The sequence below is a fragment of the Phyllobates terribilis genome, unplaced genomic scaffold (genome assembly GCF_046119375.1).
Source record: "Phyllobates terribilis strain yellow unplaced genomic scaffold, ASM4611937v1 Scaffold_1__5_contigs__length_1240528914, whole genome shotgun sequence".
In the NCBI taxonomy this organism is placed as follows: domain Eukaryota; kingdom Metazoa; phylum Chordata; class Amphibia; order Anura; family Dendrobatidae; genus Phyllobates; species Phyllobates terribilis.
The window spans coordinates 1,161,019,319-1,161,041,732 of record NW_027362761.1 but is presented as its reverse complement, the minus strand read 5'-3'; the positions used below and the strand labels follow the sequence as shown (position 1 = coordinate 1,161,041,732).

At 39.8% G+C, this 22,414-nt stretch overlaps 1 protein-coding gene across 6 annotated transcripts in view; it reads left to right on the top strand.

Moving 5' to 3' along the window:
• Window positions 1–22,414, top strand: part of FGFR3 (fibroblast growth factor receptor 3) — a 93,931-nt gene that overhangs the window by 42,070 nt on the left and 29,447 nt on the right. For all 6 annotated transcript variants that reach the window (XM_073649099.1, XM_073649098.1, XM_073649097.1 and 3 more), the window contains exon 5: window positions 14,981–15,150. In XM_073649099.1, coding sequence (XP_073505200.1) covers window positions 14,981–15,150 — 170 coding nt within the window. The remainder of the gene's footprint in view (window positions 1–14,980; window positions 15,151–22,414) is intronic.

Here is a 22,414-nt window from a genome sequence, read left to right as displayed (position 1 = left end):
ACATTGTTGTACAAAGCTTTGTTTTATCATGTTTGTTTCTGGCAAAGCCAAGATGACCACTGCAGAAGTTGTCACACACCTAACCCTGGCTGAACCACATATCTAACCAGTATGGAAGTGAACTATCTGTCCCTTGCCATTTTGTACATTAGGGTTAAACGGTTATGGCCAGATCCATATTAAAGGGAAGCTACTACTTTTGCAAGGAGACCGTACTTGTTGTATGCCTAAAGTAGGGACTGTAGTGCTAAGGTCCAGGAGATTAATCTACCATAACCCTTTCACTCTCTGCAGCTAGTTATCTTGTGAAGACAATCTTGGTCTACATGCTTTTAAGGGGCGAATGGCTGTCAGAGGTGCGCCAACGTTCATGACTCCTTCTATGAGAGTCTCTAAAGCCCCCCCATTAGACTAATGTTGGCCACATTCTCCAATATCCATGGTAAGTGTGGGGACGTCGGCCAACTGATTGTTGATGTTGATCGAGCATTTCCAATTTTGGACTGCCGATCGCTTTCTTCTCCTGGAGTTAATCTGCCGGCAGAGAAGTTAAGTCGGCGGTTTCTCATGGAGAACACTGAAGCGCTTGGCCGAACGAGCGCTCCCGTGTACCTGTGTATGGCCGAGATGGCTGCAGCCAAAAGATCGGCCTAACCACCACTCGGCCGGCAACCATCTAATGTGGATTGGGGCCATTACAGATCTAAACTATTAGAGAATCTTATCAGTCCTCCTCAGCCTTACTTGTTGATGTATGTGACCATTTCAGTGATCACCCCTTTTTTTTCGCCCCGATCATTAGACTTTCGCCCATTGGATTTTTATGGTATACCTATTGGATATACACCATTAAAGTAATTCTTCTAAAGCTCCTTTGAGAACAGAAACTAAAAAAAAAAAAGTTGTGTCGTCCGCAATCACCAATTCTAAATGTGTGTAACTATCCTGAATCCACATTATACCGTCTACCTTTTTGTGTACATTCGCAATGGCACAATTCCGTCTTGCAGCGCTGACGCGTCCAAGCATTGGATTTTCTTACCTGTATATTTGCAGACTTGTGGTGGTTTTGGCTGGAAATGTTGTACAAATCATACACAGATGTTGTAATGTATGCGGCTTTTAAAGCAAAATATTTCTTCTGTTAGCCCTTGAGATCCACCGGCACAGGTCCATGTACAATATCATCTGTGTGTAATTTAAGTTATTCCCACAACTCGACGTAACTCGTGGGTTCTGCAGATGAAAACTGCATTGTGGCACTTTATGAGATGTTTCCTTGTTAAAAGCGGAAATGTATAGATGGGTGAACATGATGTATAGATGTATATATTTTTCATGGTATCCAAAAAACGCATCACCAGCCATAAAAGGGATTTAGACAAAAATAAATTGCTGTAAACTTTTCTTAATTTTTTAGTTATGCCTCATCCATTTTGACTACAAATATAGCTCCTACAGAGGTTTATTTAATTTTCCATGATTTTTGAATGTCCAAAAAAAATGACTGTTTTTTGGAAATTTTTGAGTTGATGGCATTTGGTAGGCTGGCATGAAACTTTTTCAGAACTCTCTCCACTGTAGGTCATGAGACCAACCCTTTTTAGGGCAAATGTAGGTACACGAGTTATAGCCTTTAAGGACAATTTGCACCACTCGAGGATACTTGCCCCTACCCCCTTTAAAAAAAAAAAATTGTCGATTAAATGGCTACCAAATGTGTTTAGTGCCAATTATTCCCTAGGAAAGAATTGTGCGGGATAGGAGGTCTAAGTTGGAGACGTCTCTCCTTGTGGAGATTGCTAAGCCAGCGTAAGGAGACTTGTAGACCATGCTATGCTCCTCTGAGAATTTTAATTATGCAAATAGTTTCTTCAGCGAGGAAGAGGATTTGATCTCTAGTACTATTTATTGGATGTAGCAACCCTTAATGTTAACATCGACCCTTCAACAATTGACTTGGGATTAGAAGCCAAACCAGAAACTTCACATGTTTCAGGGTGTTTGCCCCTCATCAGTGCAGAGCAAGAGATATGATTTGGTTAGGTGAGAGGCCTCTGACTGGGTGTCTGAGGGGGAACATTTCTCCTTGTGGAGAGTCCCAAGCTGGCGTAAGGAAACTTTTTATATGCCATGCAATAGTCTACTGGGAATTTAAATATGTAGATGGCATCTTCAGAGGCTATAAGTCTCTTTATGCTAGCTTGGCACTCTTCACAAGGAGACACGTTCCTCATTGGACTCCAGTCAGAGGACTTTCGCCCAGCTAAATCAGATCTTCTGCTTTGTACTGAGGAGGGGTAACACCCAAAAACACGTGTCTGCAAATGGAGTTTCTGGTTTGGCTTCTTATCCTAAGTCCTGATTCAAGGCTTGTTAAAGGGTTGATATTGACTTTTAGGATTGGTACATCCAATAGGCAGAATTAACATTCTAGTCATCTTGCTCTCTGAAGAGGCTATTTGCATGTAGAATAGGAGAAACCCAACAATTTTGTGAAAGTCTTAAAGTCTCCTAGAATTTGCATCAAAGTTGGTGGATACTACAAAATAAATGTAAAAAAAAATTTCTGTCGTCTGTGGGATTCTTTGCAGACCAAAAGGTAGGGCAAATGAGTAGGAAAACCACAGAACATATAGGGTTAAGCATAAGGGTTGTATGGCAGTGATCCGTCAAGGCATGCTGAATATTTTAGAATTGTAAATCACTTCTAGTTGCACATTTATCTCGTAAAGCCTTTCTTACGGGATACTTACTATTAAAACAAAATCAGGCACGGATCTCTGGTAGTAACTCTTATTCCAGCACGTCTCTTACGAGGAGAAGCGGCCAGCAATTGTGGCTTGGATGGTGCCAGTCCTTGCCATCAGTGATGGCGTGTGGTTTTTGGAGAACCGTTCATTTGCTAAGAACCTCCTGATCTGACACAATTGAACATTTTCTACAGCAGTAACCAAAAGAATTCCGTGGGCTGCGTCTTACACTGGTCCCCCTTGTCTTACTTGGTGAATGTACTGACAGATTATTTTATTTTATTTATTTTTTTCTACCTGAAATATAAAGCAGACACTTGGTGTAAGGTGAAACATATGTTATGGGTCAGCATTTTTTTTTGGGGGGGGGGGATTCAATTTTTTTTTTTTTTTAAATATCTTAAAATAATTGTGTTTTTGGAACATTTCGTCTAGTACAGTCTTTTTTTTTTGGTTAGGAAGTCTGATCCTCTGAAGTGAGTATTTGCTCTTTGGGTCACTAGATTCTTGAAGGAGTTGTCCAGAATTTTTTATACTGCGATAATAAAAATCTTTTTTTTAATTTGCAGGGAGAGGGGTATTTGAAAGCGCCACTTTTGTTATTGGGCATTGTTTTTGTCAACTGAAAGAGGTTATCGAACCCTACTGCTTTACAAACCACTTGCTATGGCCTAAAAATAACAGAAGACGTAATTCTGACCTTACCGACTCCCTAGCGCCTATGTGCCAACACTGTGCTCATTGCCTATCCTCGTCCTTACGGAGATGTGATTTTGACACCGCCTGTGGCTGCTGCAGCCAATCACTGGCCACAGCGGTGATCTCAGTGTTGTCAGCGCATCACCATAACAGCTAATGGTTGGCTGAATCCTGAAAGTGTTACACGTCATGTCCTCTCTGGAGCCCCGTGAACAAAGACTTACCGAATCAGGGAAGTGTCGGCACAGAAGCAAACCCGATCTACAAGTTGATTGTTACGCCTTTTGTTATTTTTGATCATTGTACGCTATTTGCAAAAAATATCTAAAAAATTTCTAGGGTTGGATAACCCCTTTTAAAAGAAGGCTAAGCTAAAATACCAAACACCACCCATGAACCAGAGTGGTGTGGGAGAAAACTGACATGTTTTTCTAATTTGTTATTTTTGGATGCCTAAAATAGAAATTTTTTTGCCCATTGGAACCAGATTTTTTATTTTAGATATTTTTTAAAGTAAAATTAAAAAATAACATTTATGGAAAGGTTTTAATTCTCTTCCTCCCATTTTTTTGGAGACGCGGTATTCTAGTTGCACTTGTTGCAGTAAGGCGGCGGTCTTGGAAGCTATAGTCTTACACTCCACCTTTTTTGGGTGCTGTCCGTTTTGGAATGACAAAAGTGTATATGAAAATTCTTAGGCACTTGAAGCCGGGTTTGTTCTTCGTGACGGAGAAAGGGATTGTCTGCTTTTATAACTCGAAGCTTCTGCCAGATTTGGTTACGGCCAAATGCTCTGAACATTCTGTTAAGGTGCAGTTAATGTCTTTGCTGGATGATGCTCTCGTTTTGTAACCTGCGATATGACGTAAGAAACTTCTCTGCATATCTAGATGTTTTCTTCACCTTTTGATGTTGTCTGTGCAATCAAAATAAAAAATCGGACTGAATAATTAAAAAAAAATATGGATTTCTATCAAATTAGTCCTTTTGCCCATTGGATCTCACAGCCCAATCTCTCACGTATACTTGGACCAAGTAACGCATCCAGGCGAACTGTGAAAGCCCAAAGAAAATCTATATCTAAAATCCAGGTTGCCCTAATTTGAACCTAGTCCCCATCTTGTGTTGCGATCCAAAGTGTAATTTTGCTACAGTCCAAAAATTATCCAGCCATAAGTTGGTTAAATAACCTCTTCACAAATCATTTTTTTGTGCAAATATAATATAGATTTTTTTTTTTTTGCAATTTTTCTGATAGGTAGAACAACGTTTTTTACTTTCTAAGTAAAAGCTATTGTCTGTAATTTTCCCAAATGTAATTTTTATTTATTTTTAGCCAAACTTCTAAAAAAATTCTGTTTATAATCTATTCCGAAGCTGAATTGCAGAAGTAATTTTCCATTACCGAGGACTGTAGGTCAGTAGTTTGAATGATTGATAACTTATATTTAGTGTCACCGCAGGAAAAAAAAATATCTTGCTTCTTCCAGCAATGTGTGAATAATAGATTTTTCTGCGGTAATGTCGTATCCTTTCTTAAAGGTATATTGCGTGTCCGTTTTATACAATTCTATTTATTGGAAACCTATTGCAAATGATTTACGGTTTATTTAACATTGAACCGGAGCCCAGAATCCTCATCGGTTACAGTTTCTCTTGATATAGACTGAACTTTTCATAAATTTTAATCTGTAATCTGAAACTTATTCCCGTTTTCAAAAGTCTATAAAACTTTGTGATGTGGATTTAACTGGAAATTTTTCCTAGCTGGAAAGTTATTTGGAGGGTCTGAGAAGTCATTTTAAAAGTGCGATAATTCTGCTTTGGGAGACATATGTCTTGTCTCAAAATTATTTATAGGCTGCTTAAAGTCAAAATTATTTCATCTAAAATTCTGGAAAAACAAATATGTCTACATTTTCCTCTTTCATCAAGGTCATAGAAATTCTCAAGGATATCGGTTTCCTAGAAAGATCGCTACATGGTTGGATCTAGGGAGCCAATGTTCTGAGAAGTTTTTTTTTATTTTTTTAGGTGTTTTTCTATTGATGTTTATTGGAGTTGAGCAGAAAGATTTGCAGTACACTGCGAATACATCAGTAGTCCTTGACTGCTCAACTACAGCCCTGCGAACCTCCTCTTACCTGTCGGCATCCCAGGCGTTGCGGACTTCATAATCAGAAGTGGCGCCTGGCATTGCGGCAGGTTGTAGAAGGTTCGCAAGTGTTCAGTCCGGCAGCCATGGACTACCAGCATAGGATCCTGCAAATCAATTTGCTCCATCTCTAATGTCTATGTAAAGAAAAGAGAATTGGTTCATGGAGTAATCTAGCTGACTCCAAGTCTAATGTAAAGTATTTTACATGTGTTTTTTCTGCCAGGTAGAAGCGTTTGTGAAGCGTTTTTGCATGCATTTCCGCATGCGGGTTGTCAAGCTCTTTTCCAAGCAATTTTAGCATCACTTGGAAAGTGCTTGACAACTTGGTCACACTATATAAATCCATGCAAATGGCATGGATTTATGTTGTGTGACCAAGTTATGATGCTGCAAATGCAGCATCAATAGTAAAAAAAAAACCATTATGCTTACCTTCCGATGGCCCCCGGTCTCCTCTACGGTGCATCCGGTGTCTTCGGCGGCTCCTGGTGCTCTAAAAAGGACCTTCCATGGCGTCATTTAGTCATGTGACAGGTCACGCGACCACTGACGTCAGCGGTCGTGTGACCTGTCACATGACTAAATGACGCCATGGAAGGTCCTTTTACACCACCGCGAGCAGCCAAAGAGCCAGCAGCACCGCCGGGAGCAGACAGGGCCATCAGAAGGTAAGTATATGTTTGTTTGTTTTTTTTGTTTGTTTTTTTATTTTAATTATTTTTAACTACATAATATCCGCATGTGTACATGTAGTCATGCGGATGTTATGCGGTCCAATGCAACTCAATGGCGGCGATTTCGCCGCGATTCCTTCCGCACAATTAATGGTTGTGCTGCGGATTTTTTCGCAATGATAATCCGCAGCGGAAATTGCACAGCACATGCAGATTATCATTGGGTAACATGGCAGACAACTTAACAAGCGTTTTTAATGCGTTTTCGCTGCGGAAACGCATTAAATTCGCATCGTGGGCATGCAGCCTAAGAACTACCTGACTTTTAAAGAATTTGATAGGTGACAAGATATCTAAAACCAGCTAAAAGTATCAATTATTAATTGGCGTCATGTACTTGAGTGGTTTTTCAAGTACACTCTGAAAGATGATGTCTTTCTTCTCAGTTGTCTGATTGTGAAGCTCCATCATCTTCACATCAAGTCATTTCCATGAGACGTTCGTAGAACCTTCCCCCTCCCATCACCATCAAATCCAAGGTACTAGGTTCCCAAGTCTCCAATCAATAAAGTGCTCGTGTGCATGTTGACAAAAGGTGGTTTGTTTTGGAAATCCGTGAACAACTTGTTCTACCTTTTTTAGTTGTAACAGACATTGGAGGAAAATCTGATGGTTTGTGGAAGACCCATTGTTCACTTCTAAAATAAGAAAAAGAAAATAGACTATGTTGTCCATTGACTCTCTATAAAAAAAAAAAATGGTCCAAAAAAAAGTTTTCACTTTTCAAAAAAATTTTTCCTTACTTCAAAATATGCAAATTGCCTCTACAGAGAGCAAGAGAACTAGAACTCTAGTGCCACCTATAGGAAGTAGCAACCCTAAAAGTCAATATTGACCCTTTTAACAAGTCTTGTCACATGACTTGGGATAATGGCCAAAACCAAAATTTCAGTTTGCCGACACTGTGTTTCAGGGTACTGCCCCTTGTCAGTTCAAAGTGTGAGATATGGTTTGGCTGGGTGAGAGGTTTCTGACTGGTATCCAAGGGGTAACGTTTCCCCTTGCGGAGACTGACATGTTAAGCATGTCAAGGTGAGCAGACTTTTAAGCTGCAATCCTCCTCTGGGAAATATGCAAATTGTTTCTTCTGAGAGGACGAGAACTAGAACACTAGTGCCGCCTATAGGAAGTAGCAATCCGAAAAATCAATATCAACCCTTTAACGAGCTTTGTCACATGACTTGGGGTAATAGCCAAAACCAAAATCTCAATTTTCAAACACTTTGTTTCGGGGTACTGACAAGTTTCCTCACCTTGACATGCTTAACATGTCTCTCTCTGCAAGGAGAAACGTTACCCCTTGAATCTCCTCTCTTGACAAACCTCAAATCGTTCCATAATTCCTAAAGGACTAAAAGTTATACAATATGATCAATTTTTATTTTTTTTGTAAAATATCGAAGGGTTGTTCATCTCTGGTATAGAAGAAATTGTATTTTGCAGTCTACGGCTAGAAGAGAAGGATACACCTGAAGAACCAATGAAAGCCACATGTTCACCGATGACTGCAAAAATTACGAGATTCTAGTCAAACCCCCCCCCCAAAAAAATAATGGATTCTTATTGTCTCTGCCAAATTCTGATGGGCTTAACATGTAATTACAGTGAGCTTCCCAAAGTCCTTGGCAAACAGATTCTAATGCCTCTAAAAAAAACAAAGCGTAATCTGTGCACTGTGTGGCTGGTTTATTTATTTAGTATTTATTTGGAAGTTGGAGTGTATTAACGAGCACCCCTCCCTCTGGAAAGATTAAGCCCTTCTCTCCCCTGAATTTCACTTGATTTCGTTTATTTCTTCTATTCTAAATTCTATCCATTTGGGGCCAATTATCTTATAGCCCTAGATACAGCAATCCCCGGCTTATAAATACTAATTCCGGCAAACTGTATAGCGGTGGAGGAATAGGGATGTTTCGGTGTATACATCTGGGCAGGTTTTGTATATAATTTTTTGTTTGCTATTGAGTTTATTTTTCTTTTTTTTTTTTTTCTTTTATTATTTCTATTATTTTTTACTCCCTTTTAATATTCCTAATAACACAGCACAGCCCGTTTCTCGAGACCTAAAAATCCATTTTCCACCCCCTGAGTGCCACAGATAATGCCGCTATGTCCAAGAGCCAAAGGCTAATCCCAGGCCTGCTTTCAGCGCCGTCCTCTGTGATTTTCAGTTTTTTTTCACAGATGAAGTTAAGGATCTGGAGTCTGTGTGATTCAAGTACAAAGAAAACCATTACTGTCATTCTGCGGAGCCGTGTTTGTCTCACGTGGACAGAGTTGGCAGCGTTCCTTGGCGTTGACAGACAATTACTTTCTAAATGTAGCAGTCAAATTGTAAAAAGTTAGCAATGGTTCAGCAGGGACCCACTTTTGGCCTGTCGCTGCTAGTCTGGATCACTGGGGGGGAAAATGAGCTGCTCTGCCAAAGCATCTGCTTATTACTATTGGCATTATTAGGGGTTTATTTTCAGATAGATGTAAGCTCTAAGGTGGCCAGAAAACTGCTGATCATTTCAGCTACTGGAGTGAGCTTTTTTTTTTCCCCTTGTAATATAAATGTTACTTTTTATTTTTTATATTTTATATATATATATATATATATATATATATATATATATATATATATATATATATATATATATATATATATATATATATATATATATATATATATATATATATAATATATAATATATATATATATATATACATACAGTACAGACCAAAAGTTTGGACACACCTTCTCATTTAAAGATTTTTCTGTATTTTGATGACTATGAAAATTGTACATTCACACTGAAGGCATCAAAACTATGAATTAACACATGTGGAATTATATACTTAACAAAAAAGTGTGAAACAAGTGAAAATGTCTTATATTCTAGGTTCTTCAAAGTAGCCACCTTTTGCTTTGATGACTGCTTTGCGCACTCTTGGCATTCTCTTGATGAGCTTCAAGAGGTAGTCACCGGAAATGGTCTTCCAACAATCTTGAAGGAGTTCCCAGAGATGATTAGCACTTGTTGGCCCTTTTGCCTTCACTCTGCGGTCCAGCTCACCCCAAACCATCTCGATTGGGTTCAGGTCTGGTGACTGTGGAGGCCAGATCATCTGGCGCAGCACCCCATCACTCTCCTTCTTGGTCAAATAGCCCTTACACAGCCTGGAGGTGTGTTTGGGGTCATTGTTCTGTTGAAAATTAAATGATGGTCCAACTAAACGCAAACCGGATGAAATAGCATGCCCCTGCAAGATGCTGTGGTAGCCATGCTGGTTCAGTATGCCTTCAATTTTGAATAAATCCCCAACAGTGTCACCAACAAAGCACCCCCACACCATCACACCTCCTCCTCCATGCTTTACGGTGGGAACCAGGCATGTAGAGTCCATCCGTTCACCTTTTCTGTGTCGCACAAAGACACGGTGGTTGGAACCAAAGATCTCAAATTTGGACTCATCAGACCAAAGCACAGATTTCCACTGGTCTAATGTCCATTCCTTGTGTTCTTTAGCCCAAACAAGTCTCTTCTGCTTGTTGCCTGTCCTTAGCAGTGGTTTCCTAACAGCTATTTTACCAAGAAGGCCTGCTGCACAAAGTCTCCTCTTAACAGTTGTTGTAGAGATGTCTCTGCTGCTAGAACTCTGTGTGGCATTGACCTGGTCTCTAATCTGAGCTGCTGTTAACCTGCAATTTCTGTGGCTGGTGACTCGGATAAACTTATCCTCAGAAGCAGAGGTGACTCTTGGTCTTCCTTTCCTGGAGCGGTCATCATGTGAGCCAGTTTCTTTGTAGCGCTTGATGGTTTTTGCAACTGCACTTGGGGACACTTTCAAAGTTTGCCCAATTTTTCGCACTGACCGACCTTCATTTCTTAAAGAAGTGATGGCCACTCGTTTTTCTTTACTTAGCTGCTTTTTTCTTGCCATAATACAAATTCTAACAATCTATTCAGTAGGACTATCAGCTGTGTATCCACCAGACTTCTGCACAACACAACTGATGGTCCCAACCCCATTTATAAGGCAAGAAATACCACTTATTAAACCTGACAGAGCACACCTGTGAAGTGAAAACCATTTCCGGTGACTACCTCTTGAAGCTCATCAAGAGAATACAAGAGTGTGCAAAGCAGTCATCAAAGCAAAAGATGGCTACTTTGAAGAACCTAGAATATAAGACATATTTTCAGTTGTTTCACACTTTTTTGTTAAGTATATAATTCCACATGTGTTAATTCATAGTTTTGATGCCTTCAGTGTGAATGTACAATTTTCATAGTCATGAAAATACAGAAAAATCTTTAAAAGAGAAGGTGTGTCCAAACTTTTGGTCTGTACTGTGTGTATGTATATATGTGTATATATATATATATATATATATTAAATCTGTATTTGTTTTAAATATATTGTTTATATAAATGTTACTTTTTCTTTTTTATATATTTGATTAAATATATATTTTTTTCATTTGTTTTGTTTTAAATATATTTTTTTTATATAAATGTTACATTTCATTTTTTATTTGTTTGTTTTATATTTTTAAAAATATATTTAAATGTTACTTTTTTTTCTATTTTAAATATATATTTTTTAATATAAATGTTGCTTTTATTTTTTTTAAATTTGTGTTTTAAATAATTTAAATTTTTTTTTCTTCTCTATTTTTTAAAGTGCACTCACACACAACATTTTTTTTAAGACTACTATCACACCTTTGCAATGTTTTCCTGGAGCGTTTTTATGCAACAAGACACTGCAGCCAGATGTTAGATGGTAGTCAGTAGGCGCTATTTTATCTAAGACTGTCACAGACCAATGTTTGGTAGTCGAGGGGTCCTAGTAAAAGAACCACATTGTCCAGAAGAATTATTGAACAAGTATTCACATCCCCTAGGGCTTGTAGAGTGCATAGGCTGCATGTCACGATGGTACAATACTTCCGTACAGTTTGATTTAGGGCTCTCTGGGGCCTTTCCTGCCATAGAGTTCTCAATCTGCTTCTTGGTTTCTAAAGCAATAAGGAAGATGGCAGCTTGCCCAGCTTGACGATGCACGGGATTTGGACAATATTTTCCCGGTTCTTATTCATTGAAACGGTTGCTATCAACTAAACTACACCCATAGTCAGATCTGTTGTTACCTGTCCGTGAACCATGCTAGTATTATATCGGGTATTAAGTTATTACAGATAGGGATCATGGAAACGATTAACAAATTATTTAGCTAGGAAATGTCAGGGGGGATTCTTTCTTTTTGTTTTTTTACATTGCTGGTAGTATTCTCAAGTTTAGAAGTTATCCTCCATCCATTGACTTCCCGATCACTGGGGGTCCGACTACAGGGACCTCCACCGATCCCAAGGAACAGGGCTCTGAGGATCCCCAGGTTTATGGAGAGGTGGTCAATCATGAGCAATACCGCTCCGTTCATTCTTTTGAGAGTGCTGAAGACCAGACCCCATTATGAATGGAGCGGTAGAGCACATGATCAACCACCACTCCATTCACATGGAGCATTTCACAGCCCTGGTTCTCTGGATCGGTGGCAGTCCCAGTGGTTGAACCCCTAACGATCAGGAAGATACCCCCTATCCCAAAGATAGGGGGATAACTTCTAAACTTGAGAATACCTTTTTATTCAGAAGTTTCATATTACACAATGATTATACGGTTATTTATTATAACTTGTTTTTGAGATCTCTTCTTCCATTTAAAGGAGTTGTCTCCTCTTCTAAAATTGATAAAATTGCAAAGTGGTTTATAGTTCATGGCCAAAGTTACCAGCCACCTCTGCAGCCTAGGAGAGGTGGCCGGTCTCCTAGATAGTGTGCTCATGCAATCACTGGATCCAGCCAGTTTCCATGTCCGTCCACTCCTCCGATGCTGCGGAGGTATAGTTGCCCATGTTAGCAGCATGCATAAGCACACATAACAGCAATTCAGCCATGCCGCTGGTCTGAACTGTCAATCATCAGGAGCGCACCACCCCACCCCTCACGAAGGCGGTAGCTGGCAAGCGATCTGCTTCTGAAAATACGTAATGGGAAAAGCCCATTATGCTAATTATTTCTGTTTCATAGAAAGTGAGAAACATTCAGTTTATCCTCCATTACATTTACAGTAGAGGTTGTTGCTCTAAGTTTTATAAAGGTGTAAAGATTCACGCTCTCAGGCAGGCATTAGGTACCATTCACACAGACAATGCGGTTTGGTCCAAACAGATGCAGTTTTATGGTTTTCATAAAACTCCAAGGGATTCAAAGCCAAAAACAGCCCCCTACCAATATCTGTATCACCTTCAGCCTGAGCTCCAGTAGCTTCCAGTACCAAACAGAAATTTTCAACTCCGAGCACAGTTCACACTGAACAGGCTGCAGCTTCCACACGGTTCTTTGCAGCTCCAACACACAGACTGCTCAGCTCTCCTAGCTGACCCATGCAGTGTCCATTCAGAGAGCGACCCTGGCTTGTCTCTCTTCCAGCTACAGCTCACATTTTGGCTGGTCACTCACCAGTAGCACACTCGACTCAGCAGACTGACACACCTGGTGAACACAGACCCTAGTTCTTAGTTAAAGCTAGCCAGGTGCATCTAATCAAGACCTGCAATACTAGAATTTAGCCCAGTTCTACCTGGCTTTGCTACATAGATCATAGCAGTAGATTGGCAGTCTTGCATTACCTGCTCCCAGAACTGTATATGAATTCTTGGTAGACTTATCATTTTTGCAATCCGTTACCCTGTGTCAGACTGGCATATTAGAGTAACAGAGAAAGGTCTAGTAGATTTCAACAGCATTTGGAGAAGATGTAAAGCCAATCACAGCTTCTGACCAGCCCTAAGAAAGATTTCTCTTTTTGTGGTCTTAGGAAGACCTAGTCTAAGGAATCAGTCTCCCATGCCAGATTTGACTTCTGAGTACCGGCGTGCACTGAGCCCGGATTCTCTCCCCCTCTCTTGGCCATATGCTTGGATGTTCATGGATGATGGTGCCTTAGGTTTAAGTCAATATTACGTATTGTTCTTGCGAAACTCCAATATTTATCATCTTGCATGCTATCGATCTGAAAATTGAACTGCCTTGTGCCAATATTGTCCTTAGGCGTTGACTTTGTCAGTGCTGCACTGTAAATAAAAACGAATGATAATCTGAATGTGTTGTGTCACTTCTCCGCTGTAGTCCAAGTGCATACATACCGCAGGTGAGATTATGCTTGGAAGGTCAATATTTGTACCATTTGCATATGTTCGGCTTCATTCCACAAATGCTTTGTCATTTCTTTTTTCATACACTTTATTCTGAATTATTTTTTTATTTTTTTTGCTGTGGGAGAGTGCAACATTAGACATTACTATTTAGATCAGTGGTCCTCAACCTTTCTTAGGGCTCATGCAGACATCCTTGCAAATCAATTCAAGCGCGGACGCAATTCATGGACTGTCTGCGGCTCTCCCGACTCGAATGTCAGCTTCATATATGTCTATGTGGCTGTGACACTCAGTTCGGGAGAGCCACGGTCATTCCAAGCATTACTCTTCGTGCTCGGACCGATTTGCACGGACTTCCGCCTGAGCTCTTACCGTGACCGGTAGAGAAACATTTTGCTCTGAGAGATGGTCGCGAGACACGTTCTGTGCCCCTTCCACCCACAGTAGTAACACCCAATACCTGGTATAAAAACAACCAATGCTTCCCTAGCATCCAGATCTGCTTTTCTGTGCGGGGTTCCTCAGAAAAGTCAGCATCTGGAGACCTGCTCTTCATAGCTCTTTGCTAGACCGGGTGCTAGTGCACCTAATTTCCCGACAGCTGCTTGTCACACATCATGGGCCCATGAGCCACATGTGTCTCTTGAGCCATAGGTTGGGGACCACTGATTTAGATGATGGTCTTTTTTATAATGCCGTATGAAAACTTCACTAGCTACACCCTTTAAAAGGAAGCTCGGGGGTGGTGGCACAGAGGCTCACCTGCATATATGTCAAGATCTCCATTTAGTGGACATCCTTATGCCAATAGGTCACTTGTGAAGTATAGTTGTGTGTCTTGGGAGTTGAGCAAAAAAATTTGCTCTGCCCTAATCCGGCGTTCAGTCCGGTCCTCCAAGGCAGCCAGATCAGGGCTTTCTTTGCTTCTGTGCCCCGCATCCTGAGCACCTCTTTCGATTACTAGGCCCTGTGACGTCATGATGTAGTGGGGTCTAATAAATGCAAGAGGTGCCAGTGATCCTGAGTTTAGAAGCGACTTCTGCCTCGGAGAACTGGATGCTGAACCAAGGCAACGCAATATATATATTTTTTTCCCTCAACACTGTCCTCTTTCCTCTGGACTAAGTCCCTTTAAGCATATTCACCGGACGCCATGATGCTTACATTCTGTGGCTGTTTTTTGAAGAACGCAGCCATGTTCTTCGTATCCCTCAGAATCCTTTTAAATTACAAGAATTGACAGGTTATTTCTACTTTCTCCACCAGAAGTCAAGATACCTAGTTCCAAGTAAGGTATAAGAATATACCATAAGTATGTGAAAAAAATTACCGTACTTTTTTTTCCCCCCCATTTTTTTATTTTATTTTGAAACCAAAAAAAATAATATATTTTAAAATAACAATAATCTGTTTGTTTTGTAATGTAGAACCTCCTTACTGGACCCAACCGGAAAAAATGGAAAAGAAACTTCTCGCAGTACCAGCTGCTAGCACTGTCCGATTCCGATGTGCTGCCGCTGGCAAACCCCATCCTACCATCTACTGGCTAAAAAATGGTAAAGAATTCAGAGGGGAACATCGCATAGGAGGAATCAAGGTAAATTTTGTCTGTACAGATTGCTTCATTGCTTCTAACCACAATAATTTTCTCATTTTCATAATTTGCATATGGAATAATTTCATCATTTTGCAATATGCAAATATCATGTTCATACTGATATCAGAGTAATGCCTGCTTCCAGGTGGCGTTCTCAATTTTCTCATGACATAGCTGGGGCCTTGTAATTCGCTATACAAAAACCTACGTAGCAATAGGGCCTTCAAAAACTTCACCAAACTTCGCCATGTTTAATTTTTGGATAGTTCCCGCCTGTACCCTAATTCATGCTTTTTATCCAGTAGATTTTACCCTTTTTATACCAAAACCCAACCATTGCTTTTTGCACATGTTGTCCGTCCACCCTTTGGACAGTATATATGGGAAGGTCAAGTAGGGTAGTATCCAACTCCTCTTCTGACTGTCAGGAATTATGCTGGTTTTGACCTGATCCAATGATCATTTTAGGCTGTAGACAGAAAATGTTTGATACTGCTCTGATGTACCTGATCTTTCCAATGTCTCTTGGCCAATATTGTGTTGACTGTCATGATCTGCCAATCCATGGCCACCAACTTTGCTCCATTTGGTCATTTGTTGTATATGCGCAGCCTTTATTTTATTTATAGGCAATGTCCGAATTGGTAGTTCGGTCACAAAACAACTTGTAAACGAGCCGGAAAGGCATTTATTAAAGGAGTTGTCTAGTACCCGGACAACCGCTTTTTAAAATAAGTCTTCTTCAACGGCCTTTGTCTCAATTCTGAGTCATGGCGACTTGATGGATGAACGATCTGTAGGAAAATCGATTTTGTGCAAGCCTAGATAGGTCCACCAGTGTCTTTGCCGTTATTTTGATGGTATCAAGCCAACGAGTTGCTGGTCTTCCTCTTTGCCTTGTTACTTCTATTCTTTTGTCCATGATGTCCTTCTCCAGTGATTGCTCTCTTCGTATGATGTGTCCAAAGTAGGCAAGCTGTAGCTTGGTGATCCTTGCTCCCAGTGATATGTCTGGCTTGATTTGTTCCAAAATTGACTTGTTTGTTCTTCTCACCATCCATGGTATTGATAACATCCTTCTCCAGCATCACATTTCGAAGTCATCGATTCTTCTTCTATCTTGTTTGTTTATCATTCAGGTTTTGCATCCATATTTATTAAAATAAGTTGTCCCTTTGTAAAATAAAAATAACAGTTACTCACCTCCTGTACCGGTGCAGTTCCAGTGATGTCGTCGGCGCCGAGTCTTCTGGGCCTTGTGTGACCTTGTTATGCCATGTGAAACCGACAGCCAATCAGCAGCCTTGAAGCAACTCAATAGCAGACGCTGATTGGCTGCAGGGCTCATGTGGCATCACAATGTCACGCAAGCCCTGGGAGACCCAATGTAACAGTTCAGTAGCTGTTATTTTTATTTTACAAGGGGGTTACTTATTTTAAAAATAGTTTGTCCAGGTAGTGGATAACCCCTTTAATGCCATAAAAAAAGCTTTAATAGTCAAATTTTGGGGTAGAAGACCCATTCCTAAAGTTGGTCCTATTGCTTGTAAGTTTCACAGGACCGAACGGTCATAGAACACTTTTGGGCCCTCTTTGGCCGCTTTATGTAACTGTTAAACAGTATCATTTTAGAATAACTTTGGGCCTTAGATGGCATTGGTATAGGTGCAAGCAGGGCCAAAGCACTTTATTTCAACCGGCACCAGAAATACAATTTTTTGATTTTCACAATACTAGTGGCCAATTGTAGAATTCCAGTGCATGGTCAGTCTCCTAAATATAAGTCCCACCAATGTCTATCGGTTGAGTATATTCTTGTAAGTTTTTGTTTTTGACTCGTATGTTTTTTGTTATTTTTTTCCCTTTTTTAGCATTGCATTGGGATCAGATCAAGTGCACATTTTATCCGGATTTAAACTGCTATACTCTTTGCGCGATGCCAAAAATCCGTTCACTTGCTCCATCGCTAGGTGACTGTAGATGGGAAAACTGTCTAACCTGGAATGTTCAGGTCAAAGTCTGGCCACATGACACACGTGATAACGAAAGTAGCTACATTGTATCCTGAGCCAGTAGACTCCACGTAATCCCTTGTGTACACATTATGTGAAGCTAAAAAATGCATTGCAACAAAAGGAGCAGGAAATAATAATCATTTTAAAAAACTGGACCGTTAAAATTGGCCGTGCAAATGAAAAAAAAAAAAAAAAAATGTGTGATTTCAATTGCCGTCACTTTCTTAAACCCTTGAATAGTTAACAAATAATTCTGTAAGTAATTGTTGTGCAGGAATAGAAAAAAATGGCTTCTTGCTTCCAAAACAGCGCCACACCTGTACATAGGCTGTGTGCGGTATTGCATTTTGGCTCTATTATATTTTAGTGTAGCTGAGCTACAAAACACTAACTGTGGACAGAGGTGGTGGTGTCTCTGCTTTGACAGATGTGAAACGTTTTGGTGTTTTTTTTTGTTTTTTTTTTCTGGAGGAGCAGAGCTCATTTCCATACTTTTTCCCATAAAGCATTTCTCATAAGTAAGTCTCTCTAATGAGATTCCGTGTTCCCCAGAAACTCATTGGGAAAGTTTAGCTTGTGTGTGAGATGCAGTTATAGCGCAATTTTTTTCTCCACTTTGACAAAAGGTTAATTTTTATTGCAAGGAATGTCTTGAAAAAAATATATATATTAATAATAAAAAAAAATAAAATAAAAAAAGTAATATTTTTCAAGCTATAAACCTAAATAATTACAGTTGAGCAAAAAGTTTTGAAGTACTCTGGTTCTATGACCACATTGGTAGACCTTGGCCAACGGACCATAGCCCTGTAGACTTTTTCCTATCTGCAGGCTTTCCTTTGCGCCTCTTCTGATTAGTAGACATCATGCACATGTTGCGGTGGAGTTATTACTCAGAAGAGGCGCCAGGGATGCCGGCAGGTAGTAGAACTGTGCTTGCGGAAATGAAGAATCCTCCATGATATAAAATGAAAACGTTTATTTCACCAACGCGTTTCGGCATTGGATTTTTGTCTTTTTTTAACTTAAAAAAAATCCCCAGTCCGCAGCCAAAACTTTGTATAAAATGGAGGTTTTTATAACACCAACGCATTTCAGCGCCGGGGTGACACCCTTTCTTTTTTTTTTTACCTTTTGAAAAGGTCGCCGAAACTCTTTGGTGTAATAAAAACCTTCATTTTATGGAGGATTCTTCATTTCCACAAGCGCAACACAGTACTATCTAGAAGAATATTTCCTCCAGCCACGGGGCCACAGCCACGGATTCTGAAGCTCTTTTAAGTGTTGTGTCCATACACAACTACCCCAGGTAAGCACTACCATCAGTCTCGCCCACTCTCATTTCTCTTGTGGTATTGCCCTGTTGTGTGCTTCTGTCCCAACCAGACCTTGGCAGGTAGTAGGAGGCTCACATGGCTCTGGTCTGCTGGCCACGGACTACTTACATGGCAGCCTGACCAGGGTCTTGTAATCTGTTTTATTATTTTTTTTTAACTAGTTATAGTTTTGTTTTTTAATTATTATTTTGAATTTTTTTTTTATTTTTTTTGAAACGTGTAAAATTTTGGTTTCTTAACTCATCTGATCCGGCTACTTTTTTAAGTTGACCAGTCCTCTACAATATATTCTGCTTGCTATGCACACACGCTCTTGCTTTAACAGAGATATGCATGGCAGCCATCCTGGCCACAGAGGGGTCTGACCTCAGGCATGTGACCTGTGCCCTGACCGGGGAAATAAGTGACAGTGGTTATAGAAATGTTTTCTGTTTGCAGTCTTGAAAGTCAAAGGAATGTAGAAACAAAGCCCCCCTGTGATAAAGCCCATCAGAGAGTGAAAGGGAGAGCGGGAGGGCATGCGCTTCAGCCTCGTCTTTGTCTTATCTGCTGGTCCTGGTCACTAAGCACCAGACATGGCATTAAAATGACTAATTGATTCCTACCAAAATTAATAAAATTTACCACATTTTTTTTAAAAAATGGTCTGTAACTAATCTATAAATATTAATAATACAGTATATGTAAAAGAATCTTGTAGAAGGTTGTGCAAACTGGAGATATGGGGGGTCAAGTAGTGATAATGGGGGCATGGATTTTTGTGGACTTCCTCTCAAGTCAACCTCTAACTGGTCTTCTGTGGTAGATGAGGAGTAACGCAATGTATTCAACTTCACAGAAAATATAGGTTTAGTGTCCCATTCAAATATTTCTCCAGTATTGATTCATTTTGAAGTTTCTCTATTTTTGGACGATCCATTTTTCTTAAATCCAATCAGAGGATGTCTTGTCGTGTTGATCGCTAGCGATCAGCTTGTAATTTCTTGGAGGCATGTGGAAAAAAGTGTTCCGTTATTCTGCAGCACCACCACAGGAGAAAAAAGGTATTACATGGTACCTATAAAAATCAATGGGCTGTTTGTGACACGTAGAGTCCTCCAGAACGTGGGACTTTTTTTTCATAGTCTTTTCTCCATTTTTGGCAAATTGATAAATCAGAGACACATACATTAATCTATGACAGAGTACTGAATATGAGTTTTTTAAACCAGTCAAACAGAGATGGGTGTTACTATTGGCTAAGTGTTGTCCAATGTTTTGCAAAGATTTGATCCCAGCTAAATTAGTTAATACTGTTTTCATCATAAGAAGAGTCTATGTTGTTTATTTTTCATGAGAAAAGGGGGTTAAGACCCCCAAACACGTGATACAAATATATGCTGATGAACAGACATTCATCGGCTGGAAAAAAAAAAAAAAACATCTCAGGCTATGTGCACATAGTCTTTTTGCTGAGTATTCAGAGCAGAAACTGAATAGAAACCCAAAAAAAGTTAAGGAGTTTTGAGCTTTGGAGTTGGATTTGGAGAGTTTTTGCCCCAAAACCTTCCCAAAAATCTCAGTTTTTCTTTTTCCAATGATGCAGCAATTGCCAAAAAAATCTGACTTTTCAGATCGGTCTTTTAAAGCATTCGTTGGTTTCGCCAAAACAGTTATTTATTTCGCTTAGGCAGGCGATAATCTTTTGTTTTAGTCAAAATCGTTCTTTTCATCCGACTTTTATGTGATGATTTTTGCGATTTTTAGTTTACATATTCTATTTGGTTTATCTGAAACTAACTTAGTTGGCATAAAAAGGTAAAAAAAAAACAAAAACACAATTATTTGGTTTCGAAGCCGAAAATGTGTTTATGGCTAACGTGACTTACCTTTATGCTAGGAAGAGTAGAAGAAAGGAACTTACCCAACCGAAGGTGATAATGAGCACAGGAAAAAGCTCCCCCTGTATGAAAGCCGTGCTCCTTCCAGAGGAAGAAACTATTAGAATAAAAAACTGCCTCTTTTAAGACTTTAGGAATTTGTAAATAAGTAAGTGTTCATCACAGTTATGACTGGACTAGTCCTTTAAATGCACGGAAAGTGCTATAGAAAAGAGCATTTTTCCTCCAACTGCAGGATGTTCCATGTAATAGACACATGTGCATTTAGCAGGCGAGAACGCAGCCTCTGACCCTGCAGTCTGAATGTTCAGGACGCCAATCAAACTGCTTCACTAGCCGCGCGTGGTGACAGGCTCCAGAAACAAGGCCCCCTGCCTGATAAAATCTTTATTTTGGGGAGAATAGTGTGAAATCTGAGCGCCGGAGCCTGGTCCTTTCACACATAAACACGTTGTCTCCATCAAACAGATCTCGTTAAAAGACTTGAATGTTCTTGACTAGCTCGTACTTGTATACGATATGTCTATAATGCCCGCCAATGGAGATTTTCATTTTGACATATCTGTAAATAATAATCATATAAACATTACATGCTGATGTCAGAATCTGGAAAATATGCAGACATGAAAGGTCCCTTTTTAATGGGTATGAGAGGGCAAACACGGTTCCCATCAGAGTTCCTCTCCTTTCACATAAGTCCCAATGCACATTCTGTTCCCACTCCCCCATTGATTTTCTTAATATTTAGTACGGGATTATGAAGTTGCATACAATACAATTTACCTTAACTTCAAAACCAATGGCTCAGGTGTCCAAAAGGTGCCCAAAAATGTACACAATGGGGTACAGAATGAAATTATTATTATTATTATAGCGCCATTTATTCCATGGCGCTTTACATGTGATAGGGATATACATAACAAAAACATTTACATAATCTTAACAAAACGAGTCAGCGACTGGTACAGGAGGAGCGAGGACCCTGCCCGCGAGGGCTCACAGTCTACAAGGGATGGGTGAGGATACAGTAGGTGAGGGTAGAGGAGGTCATGCAATAATGTGGTGGAGCGGCGGTTACTGCAGGTTGTAGGCTTGTCGGAAGAGGTAGGTCTTCAGGTTTCTTTTGAAATTGATGGACATAATAAGGAATTCAGGGACCCTAACTACTGTATTTGTCCATATGGACTCTGGATTTTTCTGAAGGTCTTTCTGTGACCTCCCATACCAATGTTAGTAGTGAATGGCTTTATGGTCCTTGGAACTAGAATCTGTTAACTTGATGCCCCAGGCAAATGGTGAAACCATTGCTTCTTGCCAGCATAGGGTAAAGTCAAAATTTTGCCTCCTTTCTATCACAATGTGATGACATCATAAATATAAATGAATCATGATATTACGATTACAATTCAACTTTCAGAATTAAAAAAAAAAAAATCTAAAGTAAATGAACCCTTGCCCCCTCCCCGAGCATGTGATCAACTCATACAAGAATTTCATATGACTTTTTATTGGAGATTTCTCAAAAGAGCTTTAATATTTTAAATCCTCCCTGGAATCTGTATTTTGGTAAGTCTACGTACACTAAATGACCCTGAAAAAAAAAAGTGGTGGATTATCTCTTCCCGGACTCCTGTGTGTAACATTTACTCGGCCTGGGATTCGAATTGTGCCGAAAACTGTCTCCTTGGAGAGACATGAGAAAAATAAACTTTGGAGAATTCCAACTATACACTGACTCACGGAAAAATTTAACGTTTTGTGATGTCTGTGCTGGTTAGCGAGGGCTTGGAGATATCTCTGCTTTTGACTTTTTTTTTTCAGCGTGAAGAGCCGGAGCAACATGGACTTTTTTTTTTTTTCTTACACATTCGTTCAAGTTTGTAGGGGAGTAAAATATTATAAAAATATTGAAAACTCTATCATCTATGGTCAAAGGCATATGTGAGAGGTTGCTCCACTTGAGTGTCAGACTTGGTGTTGGCCGAAGGTATTTTTTTTAAAAATCCAATCAATTTTTGTGGACTGTATAAGG